The sequence below is a fragment of the Atractosteus spatula genome, chromosome 25 (genome assembly GCF_055471065.1).
Source record: "Atractosteus spatula isolate fAtrSpa1 chromosome 25, fAtrSpa1.hap1, whole genome shotgun sequence".
In the NCBI taxonomy this organism is placed as follows: Eukaryota; Metazoa; Chordata; class Actinopteri; order Semionotiformes; family Lepisosteidae; genus Atractosteus; species Atractosteus spatula.
Window position 1 is genome coordinate 9,213,657 of NC_142730.1, and position 24,759 is coordinate 9,238,415.

General features: G+C 50.8%; 1 protein-coding gene across 1 annotated transcript; it reads right to left on the reverse strand.

Annotated features, from left to right (window-relative positions):
• Positions 1-581: 581 nt before the first annotated feature.
• LOC148815344 (immunoglobulin superfamily DCC subclass member 3-like) lies at positions 582-24,187 on the reverse strand. The gene is made up of 14 exons (XM_088905092.1): positions 24,169-24,187; positions 23,453-23,758; positions 20,697-20,841; positions 20,289-20,419; positions 19,203-19,340; positions 17,823-17,981; positions 11,361-11,526; positions 8,584-8,834; positions 7,832-7,996; positions 6,411-6,599; positions 4,917-5,033; positions 3,736-3,865; positions 1,919-2,057; positions 582-698 (listed from the first exon to the last, which is right to left on the reverse strand). The coding sequence occupies exons 1-14, from the start codon at positions 24,185-24,187 to the stop codon at positions 582-584; spliced, it is 2,172 nt and encodes a 723-aa protein (XP_088761218.1).
• Between the last annotated feature and the right edge of the window lie 572 nt (positions 24,188-24,759).

The following is a 24,759-nucleotide window of genomic DNA, read 5'->3' on the forward strand; positions in this document are numbered from 1 at the left end:
TGAACCCACCGCACGGGTGGGGTGGGGGTGGGGGGTTTTCCCACTAGCTCCGGCGGCGCGCACGTGTTAAGGGCTTCCCGGCTCCTCCCAGCACCGCCACCTTCTGGGGGGAGGCGGTTGCTAGGAGACGCTCGGGCACCCGGTGCCGGGCGCTGGGGTGGAGGCCCGGGGCGCTAAACGCGAAAGAGGACAGAAACGCCAGGGCGCTGCATCAGAGGAAGATGGCGGTAAGGACTGGGGCGAACTCCGAGCGTTTCGCAGTGCGTGCCTGGGAAATAAACAGACGCCAATCTGGTCCTACGGCGATCATTCAGTATCTATACAGAGATATATAGCCACTGGTCTATAATAAGGCTTTGCATTTTTGGAGTGGGGCTCAGACACAAGGAAGACATCGGTTCTTTTTCTCCCCCATGCAGACGCTATTGCAGGGGGCTCGGTGGCCCCTCTGCATCGGGGGCGGAAGAGTAAGGCGAACCCCAGCAGCAGCAGCATGGCCAGGGCTGGGGGGGCGGGGGGGAGGAACCGCAGCAGGCTGTGTGGGAGAGGAGGGTGGGGAGGGGGGGGGCTGGCACCGTGTGCTAGCCAGTGCCCGCTCCTGCGCCAGCGCCAGTCTGGCCGGCCTGGTGCTGCTCGATGAGGACCTGGCACTGAGACGGCCCTCCCCCTGGCACCTGCGGGGAACAGTCCCGGTTCTGCTGGGGAGGGGGCACAAAGAGGGCAGCTGTTAGCTGTGAAGTGGGGGAGGGGGACACACATATACTGTATATACTGTATAGTTCAGGTGGGTAGCTGCGTCAGCATGTGTAGGCTGCAAAGGAACAAGTAATAGGTTTATTCCATGCTGAAAAAAAGAAGAAAGAGAACACAACGTTTCTGTATATACTGTATAGTTCAGGTGGGGAGCTGCATCAGCATGCGTAGGCTGCAAAGGAACAAGTAATGAGTTTATTCCCTGCTGAAAAGAGAGGAGAGAAAACACAACGTTTCGGCCGTGGAGCCTTCTTCAGGTGTGAGAAAGACAGGGCAGTAAACAAAGGTAAAGTAGCGGGAGAACAAAGGCTGGGAGAGAGGAGGAGCGAGAGGAGGAGTGAGAGGCGGGAGCAGGGGACAGAAAGAGAGGCCAATCAGGAGGTGTGAAGTCAGGATAGGTGATGTGAAGAGAGGTGTGAAATGAAACCTACAATGAATAGAGAGAATTTGTTTATTAATTTGAGAGAAGGGGGAAGGTGTGATCCCAGCTGCAGGATCATTTTAGTTTCTGTAGTCTTTCTGATGTATGAGTTAGGAAAACTCATAGGCTAGGTTTTCCTAACCATAGTGTCCCTCCCACGCTACATTACCTTTGCTTTCTGCCCTGTCTTTCTCATACCTGAAGAAGGCCGAAACGTTGTTTTCTTTCTTCTCTTTTCAGCAGGGAATAAACCTATTACTTGTTCCTCTACTGTATATACTGCTCCTATTCAGCACTGCAATATAACAACTGAACCACATTGTGGAGGGTTTAATTTAGCCTGTGACAAAAGGTATAATAAGGCAGAATAAAGGTGATTTGCTTTAACAGCTGCAGCAACTAAATCCTTCTACTTGATGTTAAGAGTAGAAGTAATCACATCCAAGGACATGACTGACTCTCAAAGTGTAAAACCAACTTTTGTCACACGCTGAAGGACAGGACAAAAACTCACAAACAGGACGGCCGTTTCAGAGTGTGAAAGCAAGGTCTTTCTGAGCCTGTGTGCTGTATGTAAGAGCTGGGAGAGCCTTGCAGTGGCTGTAAGCACAGACTCTGCACAAGACTGTGTCCTGCTCCTCTGGTGAAGGATTTCCCACAAGGGCAGGACCCCAGGCAAGGCGACAGCGGGGACACCGAGAGGAGACAGGGGACTCCGTGCCGCTCAGTGGAGCCGCACCCTACCTGAGGCACTAGTTCGATGGCTTCAGTGTTGCAGGTGACCCCTTCCTTGTGCATGCTGCTCTGCTGGGCCAGGGGTCCCTCTCCGTCTGCCCCCCGGGGGACCGACCAGCTGTCCTGGGTCCCCTTTCGGCAGAACAGGCTGTGGGAGAACAGACAACAGTCAGTGCCCGCCTTATCCACAGCTGTGTGATTCAAGAGAGAACTCTGCCCTCCTGCTCTCCTCTGATCCCTGGCAGAGCTGAGCTGCCTGGGGGTGAGGGGTTGTGAAGCTGGCACCGGGCAGAACCTGTGTGGGGCTGGTAGCAGGGGTAGTTGGGTACTACAGCAGGACACGGCTAGCCCCATCCTTGTCCTAGAAATGGGGATCCCTGCTCTGTGTGAGTCCATGTTGTTTTTAGACCCAATTTTTCTTATCTACCCACCCAATCTGAAGCTGCCAACAGGTTTAAGACTCAGCTGCCTGGCACTGATTGCTGCGTGGACCGCGCCCACCTTTCTGAGCCAGCTGCAGGCACAGCAGCTCCCTCTCTCTGGTGCCAGAGTGAGCCCGCAGGTGCCCAGGAAATCAGGAAATTTCGGGACTCTCACTGGCAACCAAGATGATCCCGGCCAACTCAAGCCCACCCTACCCCTAGAGGGCGCTGTGAGGGCTCTACACCACTGCCTGGGGCTCCCAGGTCAGAGGCAGCATCGACACAGCCCAGGCCTGAGGAAACCAAGCCAGATCACAATCTGCACTGCACTGATGGTCAGTTGGGGAACCAGCTGGGCTCTGTTCAGGGGCCAGAGACTGTTTCGTGCCTTTCTGACGCAGGTGCAGCAGCAGTCTCTTCCAGAAGAGAACCAGAGACCTCAGGGACTGAGCAACAAAATGCGCTGACCTGCGCCATTCATCACTTTAATGGGATTTTTATATCACATGGTGAAAATCAATTATTTTTGAGTCTGCACTCAATAAATTACCATTATTTTTTACCCCACCCATTAAAATCCTTGTATCAGTTGCAAGTTGTATCCATGACCCTCTTTTTTGATGGCATTACAGAAACGTGTTAATGATGTGATTACCCAGTCAGTTATGGGAGTTTATAACTCAGCATATAAAAGCAAAGGGCCAGGAGCTTACAATTATATACTGAAACACCGGGAAAGAAAGTGGGACTCCTGATCCACAACTACGTGTTCCGTTTCAGGTTTCGTGAGTTGCACAATCATGTACAATAGTTTATTACATTGGTTTAGTTCCAATAGTTTAGCTCTTACATCAGTACCATCAGATCTGCAGTTTGGAAAACATGAAACGGAACCCGAATCTCTTTTTCCCTTTCCTGGATCGGACCGCTTGTGCCACAGAGCAGTGTTTAGATTGATTACAGACCCAAATATATCAATTCACTAAATGATCTTGGATCTTTGAGGGTTCTGCCTGACCTCTGAAACACACAGGCCTGCGTGTGTACAAATTTCAGCACTGTGATTATTTCTGCTCAGGACTGAAGGATGAAAACACTCAGATGTTATCAGACATCACCCGTTTCTTCCCTGTGCAGTTCCAATTAAATCTGGATTTATATATTTACTTTTTAAATCCACTCTTATCTCCCTTCTGCTTCCTAGCTGTATACATTTTCTATCTTGCAAAAAAATATCCTGTGTAAATCTAGCATAGGCATGCTCCTGAGCATGGCCAACAGCGACTGGCACGCCACTTCCACTAACTGGGCTCCGTTGCCCGCTGTGGGAGAGCTGCCCACCGGGTGGCGTGTGAAGGAGATGAGGGTGAGCCCTGCGTGGGCAGCCGCGTGCCCTGTGCTCACCTGCGGCGGTACCCGAACATGAGGAAGAGCACGCAGAAGATGATGCAGGCCATGGCGATGTGGATGCCCACCACGATGCCCGCCATGGAGCCCTCGCCCTCCTGTCGGCAGTTGCACGCCGTCTCGCCACCTGCGGAGAGTGAACCGCGCCCGTCAGGCCCGTACGCAAGCACCGTCCTTAATCCGGACCCGAGTCAAGGGCCGGTTGATGCCCCCCGCTTCACAAAGACCCCATGCCCTCAGCTCGTTATTCAGAGAAACGAGCTGGGAGAGGAAAGACCAGAGAGCTCTGCCGTCACGCAAGCTGTATGAGCAAACCTGGCGAAACACCCTGGGACAGCCAACAGGCTGTGCTCCAGATTGCTTTGCAAACAATTCCCCCTGCAGACCCCCTAAGGTAGGTGAACCCACCATCACTGAGGAGCAGATTCCTGTGGATTATAATGGGACTTTTCAATTACCCAATCAGGACCTAAAACAACAATTGACTTCCCAAGCACATACATTGTTCAATTAAGTAAGTAACATCAGCTGACCAAACCAAAGTGCTGGGGTTGACCAGCCCTGATCTAGGGCCACCTGTTTGCCAACAGTCTTCAGTCTTGATCTTAAGTGACTGACTTATTTATTGTAACAAAACGTCTCCAGTCCATTAGTCTATACTGGGGAAAACCTGGCAAGTATCGCTTTGTCATAACATACATAAGACAATTTAATTGGGCTGATGCTTCCACGCACACAGTGAAATGCACTGGGTAATTTCAGAGCTCTCGGGAGCTCTGGCTGAGATTTTGTTGCCCTCTCCCCGACGTCTTCTGATCCCTAGCCTCTCTGCACACACCAGCAGGAGAGAAGTCCCCTATGCCAAAGGGCCAGCCCTCTGGTGCGGGGAACGTCAATGCTTCTGGTGTCTGCTATCCCTGCAGCGGCCCAGTCTTGGTACACCTCTTGGTGTCCCTGTCCTGCAACTCGCCTCAAACGTGTGAAGCCCAAACAAGGAAGCACAGCAAGAGAAAGAAACATCCCGTTTTTGCCCAGTTTTGGGAAAATCAGAGATCATCGGCCATTTGGAAGCAAGAAATAAGAAACGCTCTTTGGGCCCACGTGAGTTTTTGCAAGAGGTTCCAGAGCAATCAGTCTCGCCCCCAGCACACCCGCCCCTGACTGGCGACACCTCTCACCCGCGCTGGTCCTGGCGCTGGCACCGTCCTCACTCAGGGGCACCAGGCGCATGGTGCCGTTGCTGTCCCCGTTGCCGTTGAACGCCACCAGCTTGATCTCGTACACCGCCGAGGAGTCTGGGAACAGACAGCACCGTCAGGATGCGCCAAGCACAGAGAAGGAGCTGAGCATCGAGCAAAGAGCTCGCAAAACAACTCGGGCATACAGTTGTAGAAAGGCCAAGAGAAAGATATAAAACCATTTCCAAGGGACACTAAGCATTCCCTTTCAGCACAATGACATTGATCGTTAAGACATGGTGTAGCTTACAACCCAGGCACTGCCTAGATCAGGCTGTCCCTCCAAACTGAGCAGCTGGACAAGGAGGAAACTGGTGAGGGAGGTCACCGAGAGGCCAACATCAGAGTTTAATTGGAGGTTGGGCTCTCCCCATTCAAACCTATACTTTTACCTATCCATCCATTTTCTATCCTCTTCATCCAGTACAGGGTCGCGGGGGAGCTGGAGGTGGGCTACACTCTGGACACTGGGTGGGACACCAGTCCATCACAGGGCAGACAGACACAGACACACACACTCACACCAGGGCCAGTTTTCCCAGAAGCCAATTAACCCACCAGCATGTCTTTGGACTGTGCTGTCACCCGGAGAAAACCCATGCGAATACTGGGAGAGCATGCAAACTCCACACAGACAGCACCCCAGGTCTGGAATTGAACCCGGGGCCCCAGTGCTGCGAGGCAGCGATGCTCACCACTGCACGACTCCCTGTTCTTTTATACACGCTAATATTTCAACAGACCTGTACAGTCAGCTTGGGGTGGAGGATTTGATCTTCACAAGCCTGTCTTATCTTTGTTTTTCAGGGCTTTTCTTAAAAACTGTTCGCTTCACATTGTCTCTGCTAAAGCTCCCCTTGAGATCTTGGTCTGACTTAAAGAGACTGTTCTCTCATCATGAAAAAATAACCCCTGGCCAGCCTTAGTTCTGCATTTTAATCCCAACTTCATTTTTATTTAGTCATTGTCTGTGTCTGCTCCATTTTTATAATGACCATGTGTCTTCTGCTGCACCTCTTTCCACCTGTGTTTCCTATAGGACTATTCTGCAATTTTCTATTCTTATAACTGTTCGTTTTGATGGGCTTTGAGATGCTACTGTTAAAGGCGCTATATAAAACAAAGTTAATTATTAGACATAACTTGTGATTTTATTACTTTTTTTTCTTCTGAATGGGGAAGAATGGGTATTTTCTAGGACTAGGTCACAAACTCAAAGTGCATTTTGAAAACTACAGAAAAATGAGATTCTGAGGGATTCATTGAGTTGATCAGCTATTCCACAGTGTGGATTCATACAGGTGAGCGGTACTGGGAGGGAGGATTACTGTAACTACTGTAAGGATTAATATAACTGTATTCTGCACTAGCACTACAAGAGTGAATGTAGTGAGGGTGAAGCTCTCCAGTGAGGGTGGCTTGGCAGGCACTGACCCAGCTGGCTGAGGATGAAGGAGTTGGTGTTGCCAGACAGGACGTGGGGTCCCTGGAAGTCGGGGTGCGGCACCCTGCGGTGGTACAGCTTGAAGCCCTCCACCTTGCCCGGCTTGCTGGGCAGCTCCCAGAAGGCCTGAACCGCGGTGGCATTGACCATCTTGGTGAAGAAGCTGGGTGTGGCAGGCACTGAGAGGCAGAGGGAAAAAAAAAGAGATTGATGTCACACCAGCTGGATCCAGGCTTCAGTGTCTTCTCCTCTTACCAATCAGCCCTCTGCAGTCCTCTCCTGTGTGCCTGTGATACTCATCTCATCTGCATGGCTGTGTTGCCCCTGTGTCATGACTGCTAATTTGTTTTCTTTCCTTTCCTTAGAAGCAGCCATGTCACCCTGCAGCTCTCAACTGGCTACCCACTGGAGCTCAGCAGGTGCGAGCCTGGCCAGTACCTGGATGGGAGACTCCTGGGAAAGCTAAGGTTGCTGCTGGAAGAGGTGTTAGTGGGACCAGTAGGGGGCGCTCAACCTGCGGTCTGTGTGGGTCCTAATGCCCCAGTATTGTGGAAGGGACACTATACTGTAGTGGGCACCGTCTTTCAGATGAGATGTTAAACCGAGGTCCTGACTCTCAGTGGTCATTAAAGATCCCCGGGCATGTCTCGATAAGAGTAGGGAGTTATCCCGGTGTCCGGGCCAAATTTCCCCCCTCGGCCTTTACCGTGGCCTCCAAACTGTCCCCATGTGTGATTGGCTTGTACTTGCCCTGAGATGGACTGGCGCCCCCTCCAGGGTGCACCCTGCCTTGTGCTCGTTGCTTGCCAGGTATGCTCCGGCTTCACGCAACACCGTATGGTACACAGCGGTTTGGTACATGACATGACATGACTCTCCTTCGACAAATACCCACCCAATTTGGAATCGCCATTTGCTTCTGACTCATCTTCATGACACCAGGAGATTGAGGCTGTGCATGAATGGCCACCTGTCAGAGCCACTCGCCATTTGACATGCTACAAATCACACACTGCCTCATGGGAGACAGGTTGGCCAACTGGAGAGGCTCCTGACCAGCACCGGCAAGCTTGCAGGTGCCTGGAATGTCACAGGAGTTGATTCTGCACCGAAAATGGATCAAAACCCACCCATCCCCAGGGAAAATACCTGCCACAGCTGGTTGATGACATCTCCTTCGTCATGGTACTTACCTGCACTCATCTTAGGGTGCAACTCCTTTGATTCTCAACAAGATCTTCCCAAGAGCTTCACCCCTATTGAGCCTGATGGCCGCCCTGAACATATGTCCCTCTCCACTACGATGACACGTTCCCATCCACTCAAAGGAAGTCAGCACCTGGCCCCTCCCACCTACCTCACCCAGCCACGCCCCCTAACATCATCCAATAGGTGTGCTGGAGTAACTCACCGCCCCCCAGGGTGGTCGCCACGACGACGTTGGACTGCTTGCTAGCTCCGAGCGGGGAGTAGGCCTTGAGGTAGATGGAGTAGGTGGTGGCGGGCTCCAGGTTGTTGAAGGCGTGCTGAAAGGTGGTCTTGCTCACGGCCTCCTGCAGCTCACGGCTGTCCGGCTCTGGGACAGCAAGATGGGCAGAAGACAGAGGTCAGCCAGGCCCTCGGCATCGTGCCAACACAAAGAGCCTGCCCACGGGCACGTGGGCACCAGAAAACCTTCCTTATGTCAGAGAATTTTAAAACCAAAAGTGGCTTTATTTTAAAAGAAAGCGGTTAGGGCTAGAGGACGAGGCAAAAGAGGCAACATGCTTGTCCAAAAACAGGCCCTCCAGGGATCCATCTATCCATCTTCCAACAGCTTTGTCCAATCCTGGGTCTTGGGAGAGCTGCAGCCAATCCCAGCATGCAACGGGCACAAAGCAGGGCACACCCTGGATGGGATGCCAGTCCATCGCAGGGCACACACACACACACACCAAGGTCATTCCTACCTACCAGACTGTAGGAGGAAACCAGAGCATCCAAAGAAAACCCACATGAACATGGGGAGAACATGCAAACTCCACACAGACAGCATCCCAGGGCAACACTGCTGCAAGGCAGCAATGCTCGGCGCCACCGTGCTGCTCCCCGCTGTCAGCTCTCAATTTTACATCACATCATCTGCATCTCCGCCAAACACCCGGCCCGAAGCAGAGACCTCACCTCCCATCCTGCGGATGTGCAGCACGTATCCGATGATGCCGTCCGTCACCTCTGGGGGCGGCTGCGCCCAGGACAGCTGGACGGAGGTGGGGGACAGCGGCGTGGCGGTCAGGCCCTCGGGGGAGGAGGGCAGCTCCCGGGCCAGGGACACAGCCAGGCGGGCGCTGGCCTGGTTGGTGCCCGCGCTGTTCTCCGCGATGCACTGGTAGATGGCCTCGTCCTCCGAGGTGATGCGGGTCACAGCCAGGGTGCTGCCGGACGGGAGGGAGCACAGGGGGGTTTACTGCCACGTGCGGTGGGCAGGGAATACACAGGCCCCGGACCAGCGGGCACAGCTGGCACAGCGGGGGAAAGTCAGCACCTACCGCAGAGCAGGAGCAACAGTCCCAGTGCAAGAGATGACTTCTAAACAAGGAAGAGGTCAGGGTAAAATGGAAATTGCTCTTTAAGGGTTAACAGAGCAACTGTACACATCCAAACCCAGAACATCTGATGTTAATGTTCATTTTAAAAGCATCCTGGGCTTTGGAATGGTGCTTTATGAATAAACATTGTTGTGTTATTATTATTAACACACCTGAAAAAAGGCTGTGTTTTCTCTCTTCTCTTTTCAGCAGGGAATAAACCTATTACTTGTTCCTTTGCAGCCTACGCATGCAGACGCAGCTGCCCACCTGAACTTATTATTATTATTATTATTATTATTATTATTATGCGCACAAGCTGTTACTGGGGTTCTTAGCGGTTTTATGTTCTTACTTGAAAACTGAACGAAGAAGAATTTCCACCTTCTTGCAGAACAAGAATATCTGTTTGCTGTTTTGGAATCCTCTGCAAAAGGACTTGTTTTTACACGGGAGGGCTCGGAGCGGAGTTATTTCCCGACCAGAGACCACACTGACATCTCGTGGCAACGGAGGGGAACAGCGCCGAACAATATCTGCTTGAGGCAGTGATGCACACTATCACTAATAACTCCTTCCACTTCTATAGCGCTTTTCTGGACACTCCTCAAAGCGCTTTACAGGTCATGGGGATCCCCTCCAGCACCACCAGTCCGCCCCCCACACATCAGCTCTCAGTGGGGAGGAGAGCAGAGTGATGAAGGCAGTTCAGAGAGGGGGGTTATTAGGAGGCCATGATTGGTAATTTGGCCAGGACACCGTGGTAACACCTCTACTCCTTTTAAGAAACGCCCTGGGATTTTTAATGAAAATCAGTATCTCAGTTTTACGTCTCATCTGAAAGGATGGCGCCTTTTTACAGTATAGTGTCCCCATCACTATACTTGGGCATTAGACCCTCATTTGCCCAATTCATTGACCTCAGAGAGGCTAATGTACAAAACTTGCAGTGTTCAGATAAAACTGACAGTGAAGTGAGATTGGCAGAAAATATGTTGGTGAGTTCATCTTCAGCTGTTGAGCCAGTGAATTCCTGCTTTTTAATTAATTTTCCACGCTGAGCACAGGAATGCCGAAGTCCGGAGTTTACCACTCCTTTTTAATTTTCGTCTTCGATATCATTCACTTCCTGCAAAGCGCTAGAGTGGTTTAAAAGTCATATTCACGGTGGGAATTATTTGGCTAAAAGAAGGATAAAGGTAACACATGATATCCGGCTCTTCAAGTTCGTCTGTGAAGAAATGCCTTTAATATACAACCATACAGTCCATACAAACATGCACACGAAAAACCTACATCGTGCATTCACACATACACACACGTACATACATAGTCATTCTTGCACTGATACATACATGCATATAGTATAAAAATAGTATACTCCCCTTTCTATTAGTGTTTAATTTCTGAATGTCAGAAATTGGCATATCTCAATTTTGCGGGAAATAAGCTCAGCTGAACCTGCGATGCAGCAGCTATACAATAAAACGAGCGCTATAGAGCGAGTGGACACCACTGTAATGCAGTTATTAAAGTGTTTCAACTGAAAAGAAGCCTATCCTGACACCATTATAACGGGAACAATTTATCCCTACTGATCGGCCTGTCTCTTTTTTCTGCCCTCGCTTTGATCTCCCAGCGTAGTGCCATGATATGTCCTGTTGAATAGCGAATCGGGGGCAATTTTGAAGCGCCCGACAACAGCGTGCGGAGGTATGAAAACAGGGCTCACGTTGCAATGCATACAGAACACACCAGAGGGCGCTCTGTCACCTCAGCGAGAACGGCGTTTCTGCTGCCGATGGTTTGCAGGACACGAGAGGACACGATAGACGCCTTTATGAAGCTGGTCAGTACACGATTTCTCTCTTTCCACGGGAATGTCCCCACGCCCGGGCCCGTTTGGAAGGTAAACCAAAGGTCACTGTTGCACCGACCCCAGTTTTCACATCACTATTCCGTACATACAGGTTTACTTTCATTAACGTTGTAAGAACGCTGCACGTTAAAGAACAAGTAAAGGTTTATTCCCTGCTGAAAAGAGAAGAAAAAAAACCCACAAGATTTCGGCTGTGGGGCCTTCTTCGGGTGTGGTTAGTTAATTAAGTTAATATCCGTTAATAAATCAGGTGAAATGGATACCTGGGGAGATCGACTTGATAAGTATTGTGCATCAATACATGAAGCCGAAACGTCGTGTTTCTTTTCTTCTCTTTTCAGCAGGGAATAAAGCTTTACTTGTTCCTTTGCAGCCCCCTGCTTGAAGTACTTCACCCTGGGCCTTATACCTGTATCCCCTGCAAAGCTGGAGGGCGTGGGACAGGCCACCGCCTCCCCCGCAGGGTTTCAATGGGACGGGATTGCTGAGCTCACCTGTTGTTGTTGGTCAGCTTGACGTTGTCCCCCGGCGTCAGGATCTTGCCGTTCTTCAGCCAGATGAGGTGGGGCTCCGGCACCCCCTGCGCCACGCAGGTGAACACCGCACTGCCCCCTGCAGGCTTGGAGACGGACTGCGGCCACTGCAGGAACTCCGGAGGAGCTGCGGGAGAGACGCAAGAGAGGTGTGGCCCATTGCGTTCGTTCGTGTGCTAGTAGCTAACCGATCCGAGGATATCTCCATTTCTTGAAAGGTCCCCCGGGTAGTCTTGAAAAGCTTGTTCCAGTCACCCGCCACCCTTTGTGTAAGGTGCTGCCACCGTTATATACAGTTTCATTCTGCCTTTAATGCATTTCCTCTCAGTCATCCAGAGGGGCAGAAGAGGAATGAAATAAGGAGGGAGGCAGATTTCTGTGCCTGGTTGCCTACATCTGTAAAAACCTCTGTGCCCCTGTGTATTTTTTCTTCCTTTACTTTTTATTGTACTTCTTTTGTCTTTTTCTTTATTCATCGTGTATGGCGTCCTTTGGTTTGGAAAGTCACTTTATAAATAAACGTTGTTGTTATTATTATCATCATCAATAATAATGTACTGTGGAAGAGAGAGGGAGGAGAGAGAAGGAGTTTGGGAAAGGATACAAGCAACAGAAGCTCGGAAGAAGAGGGAAAGAAAGGCAGGAAAAGGAGAGAGAGAGAGGCAGACATTAGTAATTAGAGGGAAAACAGGGGAAGGGGGGAGAAAGAGGGGTGTGGAGCTTGGGCAAGAGATGCAGGAAACAACATTCAAGACTTGCATTCAAAACCTGCCACTTCGAAACAAACCCCATAGAGCCTGGCCAGTACTTGGCAGCTGTTCTAGATTAAAATAGCTGCCACAACTGCCGGGCTCTGTTATATACAGTTTAATTGTTCAGTTCATCCTTAATTCAAGTACACAAAGGTCAGACGATAAGACTCCTGATCATTTCTCAACGGGATGTAAACGTACCCTGCACTACCTCAATACCTCCAGCAGAGGGCAGGACTGAAACAGGTATGCACCCCAGTACTTCTTCTAAGTCTGCTTTGACTTTGCATGAGCTACAGAGACCTTTTAGCATTGCAGGGGGGCTGGAGGCACGGGCAGGGTAGATAGTTGGATACATATACCTTCTAAGGATCTGGGAAAGACACTGGGAAACTTTCCAAAACATGGTAAGAGTGCTGAATGATCAGTCACCTAGTTCAGGTAGATTTAATTTACATGTCAGGTTTTGTGATCATCCTTCTCAGGTCCTGGTGATTGTAACCCCTACGCAATCAGCTAATAATTAATAGATATGAACCAGAGCATTATCATTGAAAAACTACCCTCCTCTCCTTACAAAGCCAAGCCGTTAACCCCGCCCTACTCTGGAACAAAACCACGCCCCCTCCACTCAGCCCCGCCCCTCAGCCCCCAGCTTGTGTTGAGAAGGGACCAGATGTGCCTCACTGCACAGCACAGTCCCTGACACTGATCTCAATGGAGGACAATGCACATCTTACACAGGCTGGGTGTCTCACCCCTGCATCTCATTGATCTATCGCCTGCCTGTGAAAGGAGCCCCTTCTCACAGCTATTGAAGGGGCTCTGGGAAGGGCCAGGGAGGACCGAGCCTTTTCAATAGGGAGCCATTAATCAATTTAGAGAATTCATTTTTCCACCCCAGAGCCCTCATCTCGCATTCAGTTTCTCCTTCCCGGGGAAAAAAAAAAGAAAGAGAAAAGACGATTCCCAGTTTTTGTCACCTCTGAAAATAAAGAGCCCGGCCAGTCATTTTTTTTTGTGTGTGTGTCAGTTTAACACCTCTCCCAACGCACAGTTCAGGACGCTCTGTCTTCAGAACAGTGTCTCCGATCTGCCAGAATCCTGAGATCCTTTAAAAGCAAGAGAACGACCCCCCTCCACACCCCCACAGCCCCACAAGTCAAAGTGTGAGAGCCTTGTCAGTGCAGACAGGGAGCGAACTCACAAAATCATCCTGATCTGCAGCACTTTGCCTCCCGGAGCACTGCAGAAACTCGGATCAGGCACAGATTTGCCTGCTTCAGCCTAAAAGGACACCCTTGGAGGCACCCTTGATGGAGAACCCCAGAACCCCAGAAACGATCAGGGTGAGAACAAGCCGTAAGCTCGTTTAGCACTGGTGAATTCCTGAAGGATTAAGCCCTCTATCAGTCTGGACCCAGGCCCGGGTTTTGGTCTGGTTACCAGCAGGACCAAACCGTGCTGCGGTTTGGCACAGGGTCTGCGCTGGACGTTGGAAATGAGGCCCCTGATCTGCACCCCAGCCCTGCCTTGCCGGGGAAGAGGCTGATGGTTTGTGCCCAGCTGAATGGAGAGGCGGGGGGGGGGAGGGGAGCAGGCGTCCTCCCAGCCCCCCCCCCACCCCCCACCCCCCACCCCACACACACAACTTCGGAGAGGCTGTCTGAGGGTCCGGGGGGCTCCTGTCATTAATCTAATGAGCCAGCGCCACTTCTCCTCCTCAAGCACTCTTCACACTTGAACTTCAGGGGAGCAGTTTATCTGTGGCTCCAGACAGGGGTCACACCTCCCCCCCCCCGTTAATGACCGAGGATGGGGGGGCTCAAGTTGAGGATATCTGCAAGCCCTTGAGTTTGAAAAGATCGTTAAAAGATGAAAAACTGGTTACTTAGCCTGGGACACTACACAGTCAACTGTATACCTAGATGTGAGCACATTCTAGTTGTTTTGTGGTTAATATCTGCTCCCCTTGTGTCACATATCATACAGGCCAGGAGAACTTTTTCACTGAATTCACACAGAATCTTCAAGTTTCTCGATATGGTTCTAGGTCTCTGTAGAGGCGTTATCTATCCATCCAGTTGCTGTCTAGCTGTCTCTCCAGAGTATATGGAGTTTATCTGAGCATTGGACTAACCTTTTCAAATTCTGATACTGTAATCAACGGATTTAAATTGGATCACAACTGTTTTTTTTCCCCAGTTTTGTACAAATGTGATCATAAAAATGTGACTTGTGAAATTGAAACATATTATGCATTTGTATAATTGAATATTAAATGTGATTTTAATATCTAAGTCTACAGTAGGTATCAGTCTTTATTGCTATTCATCTCTCTGTCTGTCAGATATACTCTACAAAGGTTTCCCTGACTAATCACGTCTAATTTTCCCTTTGTGGATACTGAAGACACTCTCTACTAATTAAGTGTAATAAATATGATTTGTTTAACTGTGGTTACACGTGTAATCTGTACATTACAAGCAAATGGAAATATATATACAACAATATAACAACAGCAAATTAAATTAAGGCAAGTTAGATGTAGGCTGGGCCCATTTTTCTAAGCACTGTAATGAAAGTTTTCCCTGTCTAGTGAGAAGATTGTGAGTTACATTGCAGTTCTGTTCCTGTTCTCTAACAGCCCTAGTCTGAGGTACCGGCTGCCTGAATTCTTCAAAGGGGTCGTGCTGGTGAAACGCGACGTTGTGTATTGCAGCACTACCCGGCGGAGCTGTGGCTCTGTGGCTCAGGATCTGCGCCTGTGGCTGGAAGGTTGCTGGTTCAAATCCTGCAGCTGGCAGAGGAGTCCTACTTCGTTGGGCTCCTGAGCAAGGCCCTGAACCCCAACTGCTCCAGAGATGCTGTACAATGGCTGAGCCTGTGCTCTGACTTCAAGCTTCTCTCTGTCTGTGTGTCTCATGGAGAGCAAACTGGGGAATGCGAAAAGATAATTCCTAATGCAATAAATTGTAAAGGGTTAATAAAGTGATGATATTATTATATTATTATTATACCCAGGAGAGGGAAATGACAGGTGAGCCAAAAGATGGAGCTGTTAGGAAGCAAGCTGTGGGTTAAATAACAAAGCAGTTATCCAGAGTTTCTAGTGCAGGCCGAAAACAACCAGATTCATCTTCTGCTAAACCAGATGTTTCCAACATGTTTATAACCTCCTTCCTGCAGACCACTGTTTTCAAAAGCCCACATTACCATATGGCCCTGTCTTTGTCAGCATATTAAAGGCCCTTTCAGAATTTTGCATGAAAAATCCCAATTTAAATCCCACTCCGTCCTGGGAAAATGGCCGGAACCCCACAATAGCCATTCCTCATCCATCTTCTTTCTTTCTCCCCTCCCGCCCTGCCTTGTGAACTTGGCTGGGGTCAGGGCGGGGGCTGACCGCCGGCTGTGGACAACGTCGGCTGCGATGCCCACACTCCCCGTCCCTCCACGGGCCATCCGTCATCGCCGCCACCCCAGAAACAAAAACCCCATCGGAAAACGCTGCTGTGGCGCGCCCAGTCAGCTGTCTGCGTTTTCCTAGGGCCTATTGTCGGGGGTCAGAGGTGAGAGGTGAAGGGTCGCTCCTCACACCCACACAAAGCCTCCTCCCCCGCCTTCCTCCTGCCCCCCCCCCTGCCCCCGTACCTCAGATGGTTGTCCCATTCCATTGTCCCACGCCCTCCCCCACCGGCCCTGCCCTACATCTGCGCCCCCACAGACGCCCTCACCTCCCCACCTGACCGCTGCCCCCCCCGGGTTCAAGAGCGAGCTGTTCGGGGCCGATCGGGGCTGTGTGAAAGGGCAGACGTCCTCGGATCTCCCCAGCCTCCCATCTGAGGCACAGAATCCAGGGTACAGAAAAAAAATCCGCTACAAGCAGAAGAGTAGTTGACCTAAAACCTGAACACCCCTAGATGATCATGTTGGGCGGCTGCAAAACGGGTTTGGTGACTGAACGCTAAATGTTTGAGCAAGTCAAGGGCTGTGAGATGCTGAGGATCCTGGGTGTGACATACAGATAGACAGACAGGCAGTCAGAGAGACAAGAGGTAGACAGTTGGTGTTGGCTTCAGAGTTTTCGAGCCGCGCTCCCCTAACACCAGGCTTCTCAAGGTTACTTCGTTCTCAAGAATGATTCTTCATTCAATTTGCCTTTTCCTCCATAAGTTTTTCTAAGCCTCCTGGGCTCGGAAAGGATATAGACTGCAAACCTATTGCAAATAGACATGTGGGCTCCTTTAAACTCCTCTGTACAGGCTTATCAATACAGTCCACAAAAGATCACCGAGAGTTAACCTCAAAGAGCCAGGCAGGAGGTATGCAGGTGACATCTGCACTGCCGTTTCACATTTCGCCTTTATCGAAGCAAAGGAGCGCAAATCAATTTCATTTTCATTTCACTCGCACCCACCCTATCATTTTTGGGACGATACCAATGCTCTGAGCCTTTGTTCTCTGGCGAAGATCGAGCAAGGACTACAAAAATGCAGCCCAGCCTGCCCTCACCTTTGCGTAGCTGAGACATTACTGCTCCAGCACGAGAAACGACACGGAAACGCAGGGCGATAGATAGGATTTTAGCTTTGGCTGAACTGCAGCGAACTGATTGAAAAAGACGAAGACGTTTTTGTGTCGCATGCAAGGTTGGATCGATCATAAAATCAGTCGTGGAAGATGTTCTGGACACACCTTCTTTCTAAAATAGCCGACTGACTTGCTGTCAGAGGCGTTGAGGAACAGATAATCGGATTATCAACAAAGCGGATGTATAAATTTTACCACATTAATAGAGACGAAACGAGGGACTTTTTAGTTGAAAACTATTTCCCGGCATCCATCTTTAGCGGGGAGCGCAGAGACACATGCACGCGTAATGGATCTCATTTCCATCGTCTCATTTCGAATTAGTTAATCAGAAGAAGGAGACCCTGGTCTTGGCGAGAGCTCAGCCGTTAATGATCGCCGCAGTCTGTCTTTCACTGGCGAGTGTGCGTGTGTGCTGGGGGTGTCAGCTGACCCCAGAGGTCACGGCCACATCCAATACAGGTTAATGTAGTCTGGCCTGCCTAAATACTCTCCCCAGCCTCATCCATTTTCAGCTCCCCTCCCCCCTCCCTCTGCGGCCCCCTAACCCTCTGCCCCCCACCCCCTCTCAGGGTGCGACTGGGACAATGTGGGACAATGGCCATGCTGGGATTCGCCCCCCCTAGTCACACCTCCAAGGCTCCGACCTGCTGCTTGAGAGCCCGGCTGTCCTGCCTGGGCCGAATCAAATCAGTACAGCCCCCCCCCCTGCCCCCCGCCCCGTGACGCAGCAGGGGGAGACGTGCTTGATGAGACCAGAGGGCAGGAAGAGCCTCTGGGAAGAGATACAGCCCGAATGGCTGAGACCCAGCTGAGACCCATTTCAGACCCAGCTGGTCTCCGACGGAGACGCTCTGGGTCTGTACAGCTGCGTTTCCCTGCCGGCGAGCGCTGTGCGTGCTCACGACAAAATGGGGTGCCGTTCGGACCCCCAAACTGGGTCATGTGACCTGGCCAAAGGGAAGTCGAACGCGGATATCCGAATGAGTGCCGCTCTCCTGAGCGCTGTGGGGATATTGAGCCTGCCGGGGCGCGGCGTGCCGCCCGGGAAGCCCGGGCCCGAGGAACGCTCGCTCACCTTGCACGACCAGCCGGCCCAGCGCCGTGCGCCTCACCCTGGTGCCGGGGCGGTTGGCAGCGCACACGTACACCCCCGAGTGCTGCAGGGACACGTCGGAAATCATCAGGTTCCCCGTCCCCAGGACCTGGATCCCCTCCACGCCGATGGAGCGGCCGTCTGCGGGGGCACAGAGAGCAGGGCAAGGTCAGGGGCGCAGGGACCCCTCAGGCCACAGCATGGTTGACGTTTATTTGTCATTCCAGCCCTATACAAGTATACAGTGGAACGAAATATCGTTCCTCCTGGGCCACAGTGCAAATACAGACAGGGCACTGACATAGACACTGTAGACAGGATACACATAGTGCGAAGTGCAGATAGTGCAAATGACAAGGCAATACATAATACAATATACACAACACACTGGGGGGATTTAAACCCTGTTTCTGGAATTGGGGTGGGTGCAAGTAGATTCCAGGGTGTTGAGGAGCCTGACAGCCTGCGGGAAGAAGCTGTTACAGAGTCTGGTGGAGCTGGCCCGTATATTCATCTCTGTGGGCCTGAACTGAAGACAGGTGATCACAGGCTCACCCGGCCAGACAGACCCCAGCCTGCAGGATCACCAGGCCAGACAGTCTGCAGACTCACCAAGCCCCACAGACTCAAGCCTACAGACTCACCAGGCCGCACAGACCCCAGCCTGCAGGCTCACCAGGTCACACAGACCCCAGCTTGCAGGCTCATCAGGCCAGACAGTCTGCAGACTCACCAGGTCACACAGACCCCAGCTTGCAGGCTCATCAGGCCACACAGACCCCAGCCTGCAGGCTCATCAGGCCAGACAGTCTGCAGACTCACCAGGCCGCACAGACCCCAGCCTGCAGGCTCACCAGGCCGCACAGACCCCAGCCTGCAGGCTCATCAGGCCACACAGACCCCAGCCTGCAGGCTCATCAGGCCAGACAGTCTGCAGACTCACCAGGCCATACAGACCCTAGCCTGCAGGCTCATCAGGCCAGACAGTCTGCAGACTCACCAGGCCATACAGACCCCAGCCTGCAGGCTCATCAAGCCACACAGACCCCAGCCTGCAGGCTCATCAGGCCAGTGCTTATGCAGGTTTCTGCAATGAGTGGACTAAAGGAACAAATGTCCCTGAACACGACACCAGCTTACTATAGGGTTGTCTGAGCTGGGTGACCCAGAGTCACTGGTGTACAGTATCTTGCCTATGGGTACAATAACAGTGTCCACTTATAGGGACTCAATTCCACATCCTTAGCCTGCTCCTACACCTTTCCACATTTTCAGGCGCAAATTCCCAGTTCTTTGGCCACTATTCTCCAGAAGCAGTGGGCCTCTGTGTGGTGATCGTGGGGCTGGAGCCAGAGGACTCACCCAGCCTGCTCCAGGACACGATTGGCCGGGGGTTGCCGGTGGCGATGCACTCCAAGATGGCCGTCTGGTGTACAGTGATGGTGAGGTTCTGAGGGCCGGAGAGGATGACCGGTTCTTTGTAGGTTTTTGGTGCCGCCACTGAAAGGAGAGGGAGAAAGGAGAGGCTGGAATGAGACAAGAAGGACTGAAGAGCAGTGTGGCGAATGTTACCAAACCCTGCTTGTTTCTTACATTCAAAGTCAAGGTGGAAACATGGTTCAGGTATTCAAAATCCTGAGGGGTGTTAATCAAGGGGGTTTCTTCATAATATCAGCAACAATATTGCAAGGACCCGGAGACACCAAAGGAACCAAACTTCTTGGATTTTCCAGGACTACTGGGCCAAAAGGCTTCCTCCTGTTTGTGATCTATATTATATCCGTGCACTTACTGTACCTAAGCTTGCCACAAAATTAATGATGTAGCATATTTCAGTGTTCTGCACATGCAGGTATCTTATAATCCACATGGAACACATTTACAGTGTTTAAACTACAGTGCAAGGTTGTCTCTCTGTGATGTGCATTGCTTAACTGCACACCTCGGCTTTCAAGCCAAAGACAGTCTGTTTCAAACATTACGAACATGACCTGCTGTGAAACTACACACACGAAGACCCGGCTGCATCCGTAGACAGTGAGCGTGTGTTGACTAGGAGTTTGCATCGAAGCAAAAGCTTTAGCGCAACAGCTCATAACAACCGTGTCATCTCCATCCCTCAGAGAAGGGATCAGAAGAGAAATTCTAACGTGGGAGCCATGCTACTCGTCCTAGAGCAAAAGTCTTGATCGGCCACACAAAACGATCCCACCAAAGTGGCCAAAAGACGGTCATCTTGCTCTTTTCTGAGAAGAGGAGGCACAGAGGGACAATTAGTTTCTAGACCCCTAGTGTCTAGAAGCGCGCTGTCAGACCAAGTGAGATACGCTTCAGGCGCCGCCAATGCAGAAGGGCTTATGGGATAGCCATGTCGCCTGGATGCCCCGGTCGGCACTGGCACGTAGCTTGGGCCAGGCCTCAGCCGTGCCCAGCGGGGGGCGCGCTCACCGGTGACGTTGAGCTGGGCCTCCTGGCTGTAGCGGGTATTGGCGATGTTGGTGGCCACGCAGCGGTACACCCCAGCGTCGGCGCGGCGCACGCCAGTGATCTGCAGGATGCCCGCGGGCAGGAGCGTGTACCTGCAAGGCAGACAGAGGGAGGCCTTCAGCTGGACCTGGCACTTCAGCGAAGCACATGCTGTACACTCATGCTTAACAAATCCAACCCATTACCAGGAAATTGTGCTTTTTTGTGCTGGAGATTCCTGTCTGGGCCACACACCCCCAGAGAGGAAGGACCTGCCATCCTCAGTCACCTGACCAATTGGAGGAAGACCATTGGTCGGGTGACAGGTAGAACCAGGAAGTGTAGGCTTCCAGGCACTGTCGGCCTCTGCGTCGCCTCGGCAACCGTTACCTGTTGTCCTTCGTGCTCAGAGCGGTCCGATTCTTCTCCCAGGTGATGTTGGCTTCGGGAATGCCGTTCACTTGACACTGGAACCGAGCCACGCCCCCCTCGTCCACCGTCATCGACTCTGGGTGGGTGTGGAACTTAGGGAGAGCTGGGGACGAGAGCGAGAGGGTGAGGCTGAGGGAGATGAGCGCTGCCCCCAGGAGACGCTGGCCTGTTTGCAGCAGAACTTAGTTTCACTCCTGATTCTCCCCAGGCAGATCAGGCAGGTCTCCTGGCCCGGTACTCCTGTTACTCTTCCTCTTTGAGAGATGTTCCAGCTAATCATCCGTGCATCCATTTTCAAACCATTTCTTCCAATCTCGGATCATGGGGGGAAGCTGGAGACTATCCTGGTGCAAAGCGGGGTACACCCGAGACGGGACACCAGCCCATCGCGGAAGAGACAGGCACAAAACTCCCACTCACACCAGGGCAGATTTTCCCAGAAGCCAATTTTCCTCCCAGCATGCCTTTGGACTGTGGGAGGACACCTCAGCCAAGCAATGCTGCTCATTTGCAATTAGGTTAATCTGCGATCAATCTTTAATGAAAACTCATCACTTCCTTGTGGCAATAATGGCCAAACTCAAGAAGTGACATTTCAAAGATGAATATTTAGAAACACTTGGTATACTTTCATTTCTGGTGTTATTATTCGTGTGCAGGATACTGAAGTAGCGGATCGAGTGACTAATTCAGCTAGAAGTCGAAATGAAGTTTTAGGATCATTGCAAAGTCCCGATGGGTCTTAGAGTGTGCTGGTCCACATGGAGTCACCACCTCATGCCCACCACAATGGTCTCAGTTTTTGTGTAGAATCTGCATTTGATCTATCTATCTATGACTGGGGTTTATTCTTTGCTTTCACAAAGGTATAGGTGCACTTGTCAATAATTGTTAGTTGAACGTGTGACATCTCTTTATTTATTTAGCATCATCTCTATCAGCCCCACAATTGGAACCACAGTGTGGAGCACTGGCCATGTACCTGGAAGGTTGTGGGTTCAAATCCCAGGAGAAACACTGCTGTTTTACCCTTGAGCAAAGTCCTTCACCTGAATTGCTCCAGTACAATGAACAGACAAATAAATGAGTAAATCTGAGTCACCTTACTTGGTATGAACGCTTAGTCCTGATTAAAAGCACAAATTGGTTAGTAACATTGGTGGGGATGGGAGGGTGACAGAATTTAGGTCTTCAATTATGGCCAGTGATAGGCAAAGGCCCCTCTTAAAAATAGGCCGCATGGAAAAATAGGAGCCAGGCTCCAAATCAATAAAGGGGAACTTAAAATGAAGTGCATCGCCATGGTAACCCCACCGCCCAGAGGTGTCCCCCTGTGCTCCATTACCCACGCTGCCCTGGTTTATGAGGCCGGAGGGAGGGGTCAGTGGGGAGGGACTGGGGGGGCAAGGAGGACGTCATTGTCTCTTTAGAAGGGAAGGGGAGGTCGGGGACAGGGGTGGCTATAAAATGTGTCGTTATAATCCCCCCCCCCACCTGCTCCCAGGAGGCAATACCAAGTGAGACCGAGTGAGGCGCTGGAGAACCAAAATCAACACGATCTGGGGACCACGCGGTTCTCGCCCTGGTCTTTCTGGGGTGCAGTGCCAGAAAAGGCGTTAGTCGCCTCATAGAGCCTGTGACAGCATCGGGGTTCACTAGGCCTGAGCGTCTTGCGTGTGGGGCTTGGATCGTAATGGGCAGTCGCTCTATTGAGCAACACTCGAATGGCGCTGTCTTCTTAGAAGCCAAGGATGTTGTGCGTGATAGCTGCAAACACTGTCTAAATGTTACAAGGGCTTTTAAAAAGGTTGGTGATTAATCCTAAGGGATCGGTTTTATCCCAAAGCAGTTCTGTGGAGCTCTTGCTTTTCTGTGTTTGTTCCCATCAGCACTCAATCGTGTATTTATGTTGCTCTTATGTGGGATGCACAAACTAATGTTCCCCTGTGTTTCACATGTAAAATGCAGTCTGGATATATATATATATTAATTTTGGTTTATCCATGTATTTACTTGGATTTACGGAAATTTAAAGGATTCATTTGAGTTTTATGAATCCACAAGATCCACAGTATTTTAAGAGCTTTAACTGGTGAGGGTGTGGTGTCCACGGATTAGGATAATTTTACAGTGGTTGAGTCAGAGAGGGCCACAGGAACCTTGTGTGCATGTGTGTTCAAACAGTCGCACAATCACGTGTCAGCCCACACCCTGCATGGTCTAACATATAGTCACTTAATCAATAAGTCAACCAATTAATGAATTAATCCATCAAGTGGATCAGTGCAGGCTCTGTGTCAGCCCACACCTTGCATGGTCTAACATATAGTCACTCAATCAATAAGTCAATCAATTAATCAATTAATCCATCAAGTGGATCAGTGCAGGCTCAGTGTCAGCCCTCTACCTGCATGGTCTAACATATAGTCACTCAATCAATAAGTCAATCAATTAATCAATTAATCAATCAAGTGGATCAGTGCAGGCTCAGTGTCAGCCCACACCCTGCATGGTCTAACATATAGTCACTCAATCAATAAGTCAATTAATTAATTAAGTGGATCAGTGCAGCCTCTGTGTCAGCCCTCTACCTGCGTGGTCTAACATATAGTCAATCAATCAGTAAGTCAATCAATCAATGCAATCAATCAATCAGGGGGATCAGTGCAGGCTCTGTGTCAGCCCCCACCCTGCATGGTCTCCCACATACTCACAGGCCAGCTGGACCCGGGCCTTACGGCTGACCACTATGCCGTATCGGCTCTGTGCGGCGCAGTCATATTCCCCGGCGTCCGTCTCGTTGCTCTCCCGCCGCTTGTGGAAGTTCTGGATCAGCAGTGAGCCGTTGGCCAGAACGCTGGCCCGCTGGCCCGTCGCCACCGGGATCCCGTTTTTGCGCCACGTCACCGTAATCGGCCCCTCGCCCTCCACCTGGCAGTTCAGCAGCAGTGGGCGGTCCCTGACGGCTATGACATCACTGGGCTCCAATAGGAAGGCCAGCTCAGAGGCTCCGCCCACATCTAGGGAAGAGAGGAGGGGCAAAGTAAGTTAGTTCCGCCCCAAAATGATCCTGCCTGATGGATTTCACTTTCCATCCTGCACAACTGGTAAGAATGTATTTTCACGATTCATCATGAACACAAAGTGTGAATATCCAGAGATACTGGCTTATTTGTCACTGTCCACTAATTACCCAATTACTTAAAAATGATAAACAGCGGGACCGTTAACCAGAAAACTGACCTGAAATCAACTCTAATTATTTGCCAATGGAGCCAGATAATTGTGTAGGCAAGGCCAGGTTTTATGTGAGTTTTCATGCCTTTTTAATTTGGACTTGTATTGAAATGTCAATACCAGCAGAGCAATACCAATAATGTGCGCTTAACTCCATTCCTCTGTACTTAATGATGCATTGGATGAATTTCACCCAGTAGGTCCATTACCATGGTCGCTCATCAACAGCTAGGGGCTCAGCAGGAGAATACTACACAACCAAGCGGCTCAGTTTCGCCCAAACACAGACGTGATGTCACAAATCTGCAGTCTAGGCCAGGGGTGTTCCCAGTCCTGGTTCTGGGGATCCTGCTGATTTTGTACCATTTGGGCACTGAATTACATGAATTGAACCATTAACAAGACCAAAAGTAGGTTTATTTTGAATCCATTTGTCTTCAAAGTGTTGGAGTATTGCCTTTCAGCTATTGCACCTCATTGGTAACTGCAGAGCTCCAAAAGCTTGCAAAGGTTCCATCAAGCAACTTGTGGGCTCAGTTAAGGACTCATTTAAATACAGAGTTTAGCTGCATTGAGAACCTGCAGTCCGTGGTGCAGCGTGTAGCTGTACTGCACACTGTAATGACACGATCTGTTGGGGGCCAGCACAGAAAACAGCAGCATGATGGACAACTGCACTCTTCTTAACACGTGGGAAAGGTGATGGCTTGCTTGCTTTCCGAAATGAACACAGGAAACAGCAGAGCGTGTGGAGGGAGGCCCATTGTCAGTGTCCGTATGTGCT

Excerpts from the sequence above, each read along its gene's own strand:
- LOC148815344 (XM_088905092.1), bottom strand. Across the intron at positions 7,997-8,583 it reads GCACATCCGCAGGATGGGAG|AGCCGGACAGCCGTGAGCTG; the intron begins GTGAGGTCTCTG and ends TTGCTGTCCCAG. Across the intron at positions 6,600-7,831 it reads GGCGACCACCCTGGGGGGCG|TGCCTGCCACACCCAGCTTC; the intron begins GTGAGTTACTCC and ends TCTGCCTCTCAG.